We start from the raw sequence: 13084 nt of genomic DNA, 5'->3' as shown, positions 1-13084 counted from the left end.
TTATAACTCCACCCATAATGATGCCCAACATTATAACTCCACCCATAATGACTCCCTACACCATCACTCCCTACACTATAACTCCATCTATAAAGGTCCCCTACATCATAACCATATTCACTTCCCACACCACAACTTTAACAATTATTATGTCTAGTTAGTGGGAGAACTCTGTTAGCACTGTTACAAGATTTATGGGAAGATTCACCGACATCTTTTTATTTTGTACAGACTGATCAAAGTAAAGTCTGAAAGATTTTCAATCAGTTAAATAAATCAAAGGCAAAAGATATATTTGGGCTTAAATGCTAATTATATAAAGAGTAAGTGATACTTTGATGAGGCATGAAGTACGTGCAGTTAGTACCAGCAAGTTTCTTCAGAACAGGAAAATGGCTGTTGTGGCTCTGATGTTTAAGGCTGGAACATCTGACAAAGCTTGTAATTACAGGCCAGTATCGATTCTTCCAGTTGTCTTCAAAGTCCAAGTTGATGAACAGATGATGCAGTACCTTGAAGACAATCGATTTCTACATCCAAAACAATTTGGCTTTAGGCCCGAGTCCTCAATAGGCGGGACTGCAAGTTATTTTTCTGAAATGATTTAAAAATTCATTAGCTTAAGGTACAGTAGTGGCGTTTTTAGATTCTAGTCTCCTTTTTGTTTGTTTGCTGGTATATAAACAACATACCTGAAAGAGGTTGAGTTCCAAATATATGAAGATGGCACAGTTGTTTATGTATGAGAAAAGACTCCCCAAAGAGCAGCAGAGCTAATGAATAGGCAAAAGACTGTAACGTCAGGGCTGGGAACAGGCACACCGCCGTAGGACGCATATGCAGACAAGACAATGGACGAACATAAAAAGGAAAACAACCCTAGAAACAAACACAGGACTCAAATGCAGAGCCTCACACTGAGAGAAGAAAAACAGGAATTAAACCCCAACATGAAGAAAATGGCAGGAAGGCCAAAACCCAGAGCTGAACAAGGTATGACATAAGGAGAGAATTACAGATGGATCAGAGCTGGCTGGAGGCAGTGGGAACTGGGGAGTGTGTATATACAAGTCACGGGAACTAGGAACCAGATAAAAACGGGCGGGGAAAATGCAAGTCAAGAGGTGAGGGGCAGGACAAAAGGATGGAGCATGAAAACAGAAACAAAAGCACATGGCTCAGGTGACCGGGCTAGACAGGGAGAGGTGGGGAAACCGTGACAATGATCAGTGGCTTCAAAAGAATTCTTACTTTAAATCACAACAAAACATTTTCTGCGTATTTTACCATCGGACAGAGAGGACATGAACACTTTGTATGTCTGTATGTTGATCAAAAGGAAACTGAAGAAGTTAAAACATATTGGATCCTTAATTAAAATAAAATGTTTGAAGGAATTGTCTAAGACTATTCAAAACTAAATAGACCTTACGTTCGAGTTAGGCCCAGGTCTATGTGCATGTCATGATTCACATATTCAAATATTTCATCATTTGCATATATGTCAAACCTCTAGTGTCATATAAACAAATGTATAAAATAATGTGCTGGAAACTGCTGAGATGGCAGTACAGTGTAATAAAAAAAGTAGAATTGACTTGCGTTTTGTTAATTTTATAAATTTAGCATTTTTAATGGCTCTCTAGGGAACACGCGTACTGTGATGCTGATAAATATGTAAGTCACTCTGGATAACATGGTTTGATATATGCTGCATGTAAATATTAATGGAACTGTGTTTTGTAAGGGGTATCAGTCGTATCCGTCTGCTTTCGTACATGAGCGAAGTGATGACTGTGAAGAGATTATTCCATCATCCCCGGTGCTGGCCGCCTGTTTCCAGCACAGACTGTGTGAGGTGCTGGTAGAATCACCAAATGCTCAAATGCTCATGCTGAGTTCAGGCAAGCTGGGTTTAGACATCCTTTACCCCATGTTTGGTATTACTGTGTAAGTTTGCTTTAGGAAGTGGGAGAATGTGGACCTGGGTGCTGCATTCAGTTTGGCTGCCCTCAAAATCACGTCCCCTTTACAAAAGTCCTTGGACATGCGCGTTCACTGGGAGGAATTCAGCGCTGAGACTGACAGGAAGAGATTTAGGACACTGTCAAGCCTGTGTTAAAAACACAAAAAGTATCAGCACTATATATTTGTGGTACAGTTATTTTTTATTTATTTTGAGTAAAAAATAATTTGTTTATTTTCGCAGTAAAGTAATTTGACTTTCCGGCAGCTACTCTGGGCTTTTTCATGGAGCTGACATGCAGTGACAACCATTGGTCATGGTCATATTAGAGGTGCGGGCTGACCAAATACACTTTTCCACATGGTCTTAGTGCCGTTTTCACAAACTGTTGGACAGGTATCTGCAGCAAGCTGTTATATAAAATATTTGTAAAGTAAACTTTCAGAAAGTAGTGAGGACAAAATCAGCCATTCCAGAAAGTGGTGAGGATGTCCCCAGCGTCTCCAGTGTAAATCACGCCAGTGCTGCCAAGCCTTCTCTTCTGCCGTACCCTGCCTCACTAACAGAACACCTGCTACATATGGCACAGAACTCCTGAAAACACCTTGCAAGGTCACCAAGATGCCAAAGGGGTTTTAGTGCTGCAAGCAACAGACTTCAGGAGCAAAAATCCTCTGAACCATAAAAGTCCTTTTTCTGAAATCAGAATAAGCTTCATTAACAAAGCAGCCATAGATATATTTCATAGATATATTTCATAGATGTGTTTCATAGATGTATTTCTTTGTCTATTTTATTGAGACCAAAGCCTCCTTTTTGTTCATTACACACACACACACACACACACACACACACACATGCGCGCACTCCTCAGACATTCAGACACACAGATGCGCATACATGCTGGCCAATTTAGCAGGTACACCTGTTTTATAGCTATATGGTCAGAAACTGACCATTGGTCGAGAAAAATAGAAATTAGGAAGATGGAGATTAGGCAAAACCAATTGTTCATGACGGCAGAGGGGCTCCAGTGTGTACCAATGAAACCAGCAAGAACTTCCAAATAGACCTTTTCAAAGTTTGTGAAGGACTATAATGGCAAGAAGACACGATTTTGCCAATGGACATTTAGCATTGTACCACTGACTGGTGTTAATCAGCCCTGCCAATATGAAAACGCTCCGATTTGAGTCAGTAGACACTAGCCAGAGTGAATGCCAAATTTATCAGTGTGACAGTACGTGTGCTCCCTGGAAACACATGACCTTGGTGTTTCTAGCACCAGGGTCAACCTGTTCACGCAGGTAAGGTACAGGAGCAACACTGTGTGTAAAATAGAGACTTAAATTATTTTGAAATGGCACAATGATGTTTTTGCTTTCACAGCAGAATTGTGGTTAGAGCATCGGTGTCTTAAAGTAATCCTGGAAGTGAACAAGATCAGTCCAGACTCATCCGGTCTGGTCTAGTCCTAGTTTTTCATTTATGCTATTCAGAATAGAAACTCAATTCCACCACAGCACACACCTGCTCCAACTGGGAGAAGAGGACAGGAGTAGTATTCCCCAGAGTCAGGGTTCTGATACCATAGTATTCCACAGAGTCAGGGTTCTGATACCGTAATATTCCCCAGAGTCGGAGTTCTGATACCGTAGTATTTGCCCACAGTCAGGGTTCTGATACCGTAGTATTCCCCAGAGCCGGCGCTATCAGGTCCGTAGCTTGGCCTGCAAGGAGTACTCTGCTTTTTATCATGATACAAATTTCATTGTACACAAATATGATGACAATAAATCTTCTCATTCTTACCCTGCCTTCATGTGAACCTCATATTCACAAAATAATTTATTTTATCAGGAATAGTGTTGGACAACACCTCACCCATAGAGTTCATGATGCATATATTTATACAGTTGTACTTCACACTGACCTACTGTTTCCCCGTCTGGTGTGCTACTGCCGAGGAAGCTGCTGAACCAGTAGTAAGGGTACATGTACAACCTCCTGGCTCATTTAGTACCGAGACTGGACCATATCAAACCATAGAACCAAGCAAGACTGGGCAGGGCATCACAAACCTTCTGTTCTGAGCTCATTTCTGCATCTGAAAGACTGAGAAAAGGCCCTGAGAATCCATCCTGCATATCACAACCAGTCATCCCAGTCCTCAGCTGAGATGTTTTCCCATCCGGCATCCACAGGTTCCAGTCTTTGTCCAGTCTCATCCGGTCTGGTCCAGTCCTAGTTTTTCATTTATGCTATTCAAGGACTGTGGGGCATTTTTAATATGTACAGAATTCAGGTTCAGCTTTAAGTAACATAACGTCTAGAGCAGTTCACCTTCTGGTATTTGAGTAATGGGCATTAGTTTGTTAACAGATACTTAGTGCTCCCAAGGTTAGTTCACGGCATTGAGGAAAATGAGTCTGTTTTTGTGCAGTCCCATCAGAGCTGTGAATCCATATCTTCACAGTAAAGTGAGGCGGTAAACGAATGCCAAGGAGAGAGCAGACCGTTCTGCTCTGTTTGCTGTCCGTGTGGCCTGGAGTCCTAGCCAATCAGAGAGCTTGTCTCATTGTTGCTGCAGCAGTGCTCTGTCTCTACAGTGGCTCACCGGGTGGGACACTAAAGCCGGAGTCAGAAACACAGTCATAACCTCTTATTACATGTGGAAAGATTTCAGCTGGATGGGTGGCGGAGTGCTTCATTGATCCCTTGGGTAAAACACTCAACACGGAATACACATTCACAAACAAGTAGTTAACTGACATGACGCAAAAGCAAAACAACAAGGGATAAAATTAGTACAGAAAATGCAGTATGGATTAAGTGTGTGCTTATAAACAACAATCATGGTGAATGTCAGTAGACACAACCATAGAGATATAGATACATTGATTGATTGATTGATTGATTGATTTATTGATTGATTGATTGATTGGACCATGGGTTAGTCAGGAGGAGGTGTTGTGGAGCCTGATAGTTGCAGGTCAGGAGGAGGTGTTGTGGAGGAGCTGACGGTACAGCTCTCCTGCAGCACATCCTACAACCCCGAGCTGGGATGAGTTGGGATGAGCTGGTACCTGAAGGTGCTGCAGGATATCGAGTCATGGAAGAGAGTGGCAGAGATTGTTCAAAATATTCTCCAGTTTTACTCCTGTCCTCTTCTCCCAGTAGGAGCAGGTGTGTGCTGTGGTGGAATTGAGTTTCTATTCTGAATATTGAGATGTTTGGCCTCCTTTGCAGTGACTCTCTCAACAGATCACAGTGTAGAAAAAAATCACTGCTGCTATTGACTGGCAGACTAAGCCAGATACCTGTAGAACCACACCATTCTGTGCCATCCACCCGCGCGGGTCTGAGAGGCTCCCTAACCGGCCCGAACTTCAACACCAGGTCTTTTGTCTCAGTGATGTTGAGCTGTGGTTGGTTTTCCCTACACTGTACACGGAGACGGCCAGCTTTCTGTAGCGTGACTCATCTCCACTGTCAGGCTCCAGAGAACCTGTGCATGGTTTGATGTGTAGCAGCTGAAGGGGAAGACAGACCAGGTAGGAGCCTGAGATGGCCCAGTGTTGCTGACGGCAGTCTCCCACACACGGGCTTGGAGCTTATCAAACTCTGGCCTGTGGGTCTGTTAGCCCCTAATCCAGGAGACTGTGGGGGTGTCACATCACCTTCAGTTTATTTCCCAGTCAAAGGCAGGATGGTGTTGAACAGTGGAGAAATCAATTAACATAATCCTGACTCTGGAGCCAGCTTTCTCTGGGTATGAGAAGGAATAACCCTGACCCTAGTGGGAATAACCCTGACCCTAGTGGGGATAACCCTAACCCCCTGGTAGGGAATAACCCTAACTCTAACCCTAACAATAGTGAAAATAACCATAACCATAGTGAGAATAATCCTAACCATAGTGGGAATAACCATAACTCTAGTGGGAATACTGCAGTGGACCCCCATGGTCTGGGATCAAGGATCAGACCATCCCAAAGGTCTCTGACATCAACTCCACAAAGGAAATCGTTCAGAGCTGGAGTTCTGATACCATAGTATTCCCCAGAGCCAGAATTCTGATACCGTAGTATTCCCCAGAGCTGGAGTTCTGATACCGTAGTATTCCCCAGAGTCAGGGTTCTGATACCGTAATATTCCCCAGAGCCGGAGTTCTGATACCATAGTATTGCCCAGAGTTAGGGTTCTGATACCATAGTATTCCCCAGAGCTGGAGTTCTGATACCGTAGTATTCCCCAGAGTCAGGGTTCTGATACCATAGTATTCCACAGAGTCAGGGTTCTGATACCGTAATATTCCCCAGAGCCGGAGTTCTGATACCATAGTATTGCCCAGAGTTAGGGTTCTGATACCGTAGTATTCCCCAGAGCTGGAGTTCTGATACCGTAGTATTCCCCAGAGTCAGGGTTCTGATACCATAGTATTCCACAGAATCAGGGTTCTGATACTGTAATATTCCCCAGAGCCGGAGTTCTGATACCGTAGTATTTGCCCACAGTCAGGGTTCTGATACCGTAGTATTCCCCAGAGCCGGCGCTATCAGGTCCGTAGCTTGGCCTGCAAGGAGTACTCTGCTTTTTATTGTGATACAAATTTCATTGTACACAAATATGATGACAATAAATCTTCTCATTCTTACCCTGCCTTCATATGAACCTCATATTCACAAAATAATTTATTTTATCAGGAATAGTGTTGGACAACACCTCACCCATAGAGTTCATGATGCATATATTTATACAGTTGTACTTCACACTGACCTACTGTTTCCCCGTCTGGTGTGCTACTGCCGAGGAAGCTGCTGAACCAGTAGTAAGGGTACATGTACAACCTCCTGGCTCATTTAGTACCGAGACTGGACCATATCAAACCATAGAACCAAGCAAGACTGGGCAGGGCATCACAAACCTTCTGTTCTGAGCTCATTTCTGCATCTGAAAGACTGAGAAAAGGCCCTGAGAATCTGTCCTGCATATCACAACCAGTCATCCCAGTCCTCAGCTGAGATGTTTTCCCATCCGGCATCCACAGGTTCCAGTAAAGACATCTGGAAGCAGACAGGCGTACACCTTCTACCTTCTCAGCTCTGTTGAGGAGGGTGAACAAGCTTGAGAGTCGCTTGTTAGTAAAGGCCACAGGGCCTGGCTGGCACAAAGCAGAAACTGGTGTCACCTTACTCTGAAACATACTGGGCACACATACACACACACACCTCACATGCACAACACATGCACCCCACACACACACACACACACACACACACACACTCACACACCATGCACACACCTCTCACATACACAATACATGCACCCCTCACACACACACACCTCACGCTGGATTTTCTTTGCAGTACAAACCCAGTAGACCTGTGAGAGGTATTTGACCTGTCCCTGTGTTCCCAGTGCGCCCACTGGGCCTGCACTGAGTAACCTGCACTGAGCCACTGACACTATAACCTGGATTTCTGGCGTGTCTCTCCTTATTAGGACATGGAACTAATGACAGGTTGTCTGGTGTAGCTTCTTGGGTAAAGGATGTCCTCTGACTGTGAAGACTCTCTTGTTTCTGCTTTAGGCCTACGTCAGCACAAAGCATGAAGGAGACAAGGTGATCATTTTTGAGAGAGGTGACGTGGTCTTCGTCTTCAACTTCCACCCGACAAACAGCTACAGCAGTTACCGAGTAGCAGTGGGAACCCCTGGGAAGTATCCTTACCTCCTCCCTCCCCTGACAAGCCCAGATCACGTATGTAGCACACACACGAATGCACTCATGGCCGATGGACTGGGTGAGCCAGCAGCCGGAGGGATTCTCCACAGTGGTGTGTATGTGTGTATATAGACACTAAAGCCTGCTGTGTTGCTGGGCTCCTGAGTGCTACCACAGGATTCCTCTGCCATTTTCTTCCATTGCTACCTTTAGAGAGGAGCCCCAAATAAAGTTCCTACTATGAAAAGCTTCAGCTCGGGGCCTGGGAGGAGTTTTCCTGTCTGTCTGTGTAGTGCCTGAGAGAACTAGAGACTTGTGTTTAGAACTAGAGAATGGAGGAAGCAGTGTGAGTGTGAGTGTGAGTGTGAGTGTGTGTGTGTGTGTGTGTGTGTGTGTGTGTGTGTGTGTGTGTGTGTGAGACACAAATGACATGGATGAAATGCAAATACCTCAGTGGCCATATGCAGTAGCTGTGATGCTGAGAAAGGAGTACACACACACACAGTTGTGGTGAGTTTATATTTGTGTGCATGTATATGTGCATTTGTGTGTATGTGCGTTTGTGTGTGTATAAAGTAATATGTGCTGCTGTGAGGCTGGTAACACAGCTCCGTGAAGGATAGGAGTGTGTGTGTTTGTGACACAGCTCTGTGAAGGAGAGGAGTGTGTGTGTGTGTGTGTGTGTGTGTGTGTGTGTGTGTGTGTGTGTGTGTGTGTGAGAGAGAGAGAGACAGACACAGCTCTGTGAAGGAGAGGAGCAGAGGATCCAATTAGAGCAGAAGACAGATGAAAGTGCCACTCTGACTCGGAGGAAGTAAACAAGGCTGGCCCAACAAGTCCAGAGTGCTTTTTCATTAAACCTCAGCCTTCACACACACACACACATACACATACATACACACACACACACACACTTCTGTTTAAGTATGCCAGTGTGCCGAGAAAAGTAGCACAGCGTTGCATCTTTGGATTGATTTCAGAAGTGGGTGTGTAGATGGGAGGAGCCATGTGTGTTGCCGTGGCAATGGGAAGCGGTGCTGGATAGATGATATCTACTGATTGCACAGACCAAGTGTGTGTGTGTGTCTGTGTGTGTGTGTGTGTGCGTGCGTGCGTGTGTGTGTGTGTGTGTGTTCTTTTTTACCTCCCCTCCCCTTTGCTCCTGGATTACTGAACTCTTGCGTCTTTTACATTAATTGAAAATAATTGAAATCTGAAATTACTTTAGAGGTATTAACCAATTCCTAAAAATCTTAGAATATGAGCATTGGTTTAAAGCACTAAAATGTGTTTTTATAATTTGCAAATATTGACATTTCTCAACAGTGTTGGAATATGAGTTGTGTAAGGGGCTTGGTGTACATCTATATGTTTATGTTTGCTGGATCGTGTAGGGGCGTGGTTTATGTCTGTATATTTGGGTTTGCTGGATCTTGTAGGGGCGTATGTCTGTATGTTTGGGTTTGGTGGATCGTGTAGGGGTGTGGTTTATGTCTGGATGTTTGGGTTTGCTGGATTGTGTAGGGGCGTGGTTTATGTCTGGATGTTTGGGTTTGCTGGATCGTGTAGGGGCGTGGTTTATGTCTGGATGTTTGGGTTTGCTGGATCGTGTAGGGGCGTGGTTTATATCTTTATGTTTGGGTTTGCTGGATCGTGTAGGGGCCTGGTTTATGTCTATATGTTTGGGTTTGCTGGATCTTGTAGGGGCGTATGTCTGTATGTTTGGGTTTGGTGGATCGTGTAGGGGTGTGGTTTATGTCTGGATGTTTGGGTTTGCTGGATCGTGTAGGGGCCTGGTTTATGTCTATATGTTTATGTTTGCTGGATCGTGTAGGGGCGTGGTTTATTAGGTTTTTCCCATCTTTACAGGTCCAGAAACAGAATGTGTTTCTACATTATTCCAGTGAAATGGCCACCATTCTTAGTTCTCAAACCTGCTATCTTTATTCAATAGAAAAAAGAAGAAATATAGTTTGAGATGAAAAGATTGCAAGTATATTCCCCGACTTTAGCATTTTGCAGTAAACAGCACTATTATCATTCTGACATCAGTTCCTGACACGGGCTGCAATCTGTCCGTTTTCTTCTTCTTCTTCTTCTTCTTCTTCTTTCTGTTTCTCTCTCTCTGTCTCTCTCTGAATGTGTGCACACTCCAGACACTTCAATACCTCCAGCTGATTGCAGACTTGTAATTCATAGCTGGGCGTCTGTGTGAAGCCGCTACCTGTCAGGCCTGGGCTGATTTTGATGGGACAGCATACCACCACCATCTGCAGCAGAGTCAGGTCACCTCTCTCTCTTATGGTCTGTCATGGGCATTTACCTGCACCCCTCTCTGATTGGTTCAGCTGTGTCTGCAGACCCTCCCTGAACACGCAACCGGCGGCCCCAGGACAGCAGTCTGCCACATGGCTCACAGTGGGCAGCAGACATTTGACATCTTAAACAACCACAACCTTAAACGTGAGACTATATTAGAGTCACGAGACTGACTCACCACACAAGTGGGTTTTAGAGAAGGCGTGAGTTGCATATGAGAACGTGTGTCCTACATCAAACCCATGGAAGCCATGTACAAATGGGGTTAATTTAATCGGAAAACTTACAAGTAGAAGCCTCACAAGTGTCAACAAACACAAGTGTCCCCTTCAGGTAGCGGAGCCTGAGAGTCTTCATGAAGGACTGGATCAGCTAGGGACTAGCTAAGCTGCTCCCACTGAGACAACACGCTCAATAACCCGTCTCAGAAATGTCCGATTTCAACAGTATTCCGTCGTCCTGAACGGAGCAGAGCATTCCGCTTCTCGCTCAAAGCGTTGCGTAATCACTCCAACTCCACTCCAGCTTTCTCATTCCCGCTCCTCGCTCGGCATGCTCTATAGTCCTTCCCCTCCGACTCCGCTCCGGTGTGTCCGGTTTCCTCGCTCCCCGTACAAGCTGTGAACTGTTTTCTTAACAAAATGAGAAAGAAAGTAGCACTTTAAGAAGTGTCATAGAAGGAAACCCAGCTTTTATCTAAAATTATTTTAACCAAACAATAATAACGTTTAGGCTGCTGTGCATCGTGCAGGGACATGTCCCTGCGCATGGAAAACACGTCCCTGTACATGTTGGGTTTTTCAATCTTTATACTGTAGAGCGAGAGAAAACGCCAGCGCTCCAACTTTACAAGAACCTGCTCTGGGCTGAACCGCGTCACTGGGCTCTCACACTCTGGCTGTGCTGTTGACGGCTGTTGTCTCTGAGGAGAACCTTTAACTCCGGTTCCTCCACAACACTCCCACTCCACCATCACCCAGAGGGAGCTCTGCATGGCGCGTCCGTCCTGCGTTCACCTCCAGGGGGTGCGCTTGCCTCTTTCCTCCCATTCCTATTCCCATCTCCTCAGAGCTGCTCCAGGTTTGGAAGCCCTGAGATAATGGTGCTTCAGTCTCTAGCACTGTAAACACCAACAAAAACATAATGGCTAAAAGCCTTGAACTACCATTTCAGTGCTGGAGTACCATTACTATATCTGTGCCATAGAGTGCTGAATGAAAATTCATGTACACACACAAACGCACACACACAGAGATTGTTTAGGTGCTTTGGTCCTGGTTGACACAGTGAGGTAACAGACCTAATGGTTATGGATAGTGATCAATACATGATGCTTCCATTTTGTGGACTGTCAAGGTTATTGTTTCTCTCTCTCTCTCCCTTTCTCTCTCCCCCTCTCTCTCTCCCTCTCCCTTGCTCTCTCCTCCATCTTTCTCTTTTTCTTTATACCTCCCTTCATTCGCTCCCCCCCTCTCTCTCTCTCTCTCTCCCTCCCTCTCTCTCTCTCCCTTCCCCCTCCCTCCCTCTCTCTCTCTCTCTCTTTCTCCCTCTCTCTCTCTCTCCCTCTCTCCAAATAGATACTGTCCTCTCTCCCTTTCTCTCTCCCTCTCTCTCCCCCTTCTCTCTCTCTCCCTTTCCCCCCTCTCCCTCCCTCTCTCTCTCTCTCTCTCTCTCTCTCTCTCTCTCCCTTGCTCTCTCCTCCATCTCTTTCTCTTTTTCTTTATACCTCCCTTCATTCGCTCCCCCCCTCTCTCTCCCTCTTTCTCTCCCTTGCTCTTTCTCTATCTGTCTCTTTTTCTTTATACCTCCCGGCCCCTCTCTCTCTCTCTCTCTCTCTCTCTCTCTCTCTCTCTCTCTCTCTCTCTCTCTCTCCACTTGATTTGGGGAGTTTGAATGCACCGAGGGCCAGCCTGTGCTGATTCCAGTACTTCTCAGTGCCTCCCTTCGCGCCTGGCTCGCCGCTCTGTAGCTGCAACTTCAAACGCTCCGGCATCGCTGAGGCTGCTTTCAGCCGGAGGAAACTTGCGTTGCTGGTCCTCGACGTAGCATGAAAAGGGAAGCAAAACTGTGGCCTCTCTTCAGGGTCAGCACGCTTTTGGCTATGGTTTGTACATTTGGAATAATGAGCAAGATAATTAAAGGCAATTAAAAGCCTGCTTACATGACAGGTCTCTGATGGTTGTAGAATGGAAAGTTTCACTTTTACTGGGAACTGTGGGTGGTGCTGGAAATCTGAAGCCACCACCAGTATAACTTCAAAGTGGGCTCTGTAATACCAAAGCCGAAAGACAATTAGCAAGAGATCTGAAAATAGTTCTGTGTACTAGAGGAAACAACTGTGTTATGATAGCAACGGTCTGATCGAGGTTCATCGTTTTTGACCTCTAATTATAAAGTATTAATGAAAATGTAAGTGAGTGACGTTACAATATTTTTGTGACAATATTTTTGTGACAAAAAGATCTAAGTAGAATTCACCCTCCTGGGACAAACTCATTAAAGAGTGCTGGTTAGCAGAGCTGTGGACCACTGTAGCTCTCCACATACCCTGCTCCTGTCCTGCGATCAGGGACTCCATCACATGCTGCTGGAAGGCATGTTGGACTGAAGACTTATAATCAGGGTTCAGATTCAGATCGAGCGATGACCACAGCGCTGAATTCTCCGGAACACTTAAAAAGGGATCGGGGCATGTTTCAATCCCACAGGGAACTCCGAACGCCAGTGAAAAAGCACAAAGACACACAAGTTTTGAGGCTGTGAATAACTTTTTACTGGAAAAAATTAGACCCAAATTCCATTATATAATAATGCAAATAACCACATAGAGAATTTTTATGCAACATCCAGGAAGCACTCTGTATATGTTGAGTTACACATCATGTGGAGGGGAGTGTATCGAGGGGGTGTGACTCAGAAACGTAACCCAGGTGCCTGTGCGACATCAGGACCACGCAGTGATACCGGAGTGAGCACCTCGAACAGACCACCAAATGATGCATTCTGTGTTTATCAGCAAAAGAATTTAGAAAAAAGGAAGTGTGATGGAAGGAGAGGAGAGTTCCATTCCC

The 13084-nt window shown here is 45.1% G+C and overlaps 1 protein-coding gene across 1 annotated transcript in view; it reads left to right on the top strand.

Annotated features, from left to right (window-relative positions):
- Window positions 1–13084, top strand: part of gbe1b (glucan (1,4-alpha-), branching enzyme 1b) — a 73868-nt gene that overhangs the window by 48125 nt on the left and 12659 nt on the right. The window contains exon 14 of the mRNA XM_027012009.3: window positions 7560–7690. Coding sequence (XP_026867810.2) covers window positions 7560–7690 — 131 coding nt within the window. The remainder of the gene's footprint in view (window positions 1–7559; window positions 7691–13084) is intronic.

The sequence above is a fragment of the Electrophorus electricus genome, chromosome 17 (genome assembly GCF_041902795.1).
Source record: "Electrophorus electricus isolate QZ-2024a chromosome 17, ASM4190279v1, whole genome shotgun sequence".
Classification (NCBI taxonomy): Eukaryota; Metazoa; Chordata; class Actinopteri; order Gymnotiformes; family Gymnotidae; genus Electrophorus; species Electrophorus electricus.
This window is presented reverse-complemented; position numbering and strand designations above follow the sequence as displayed.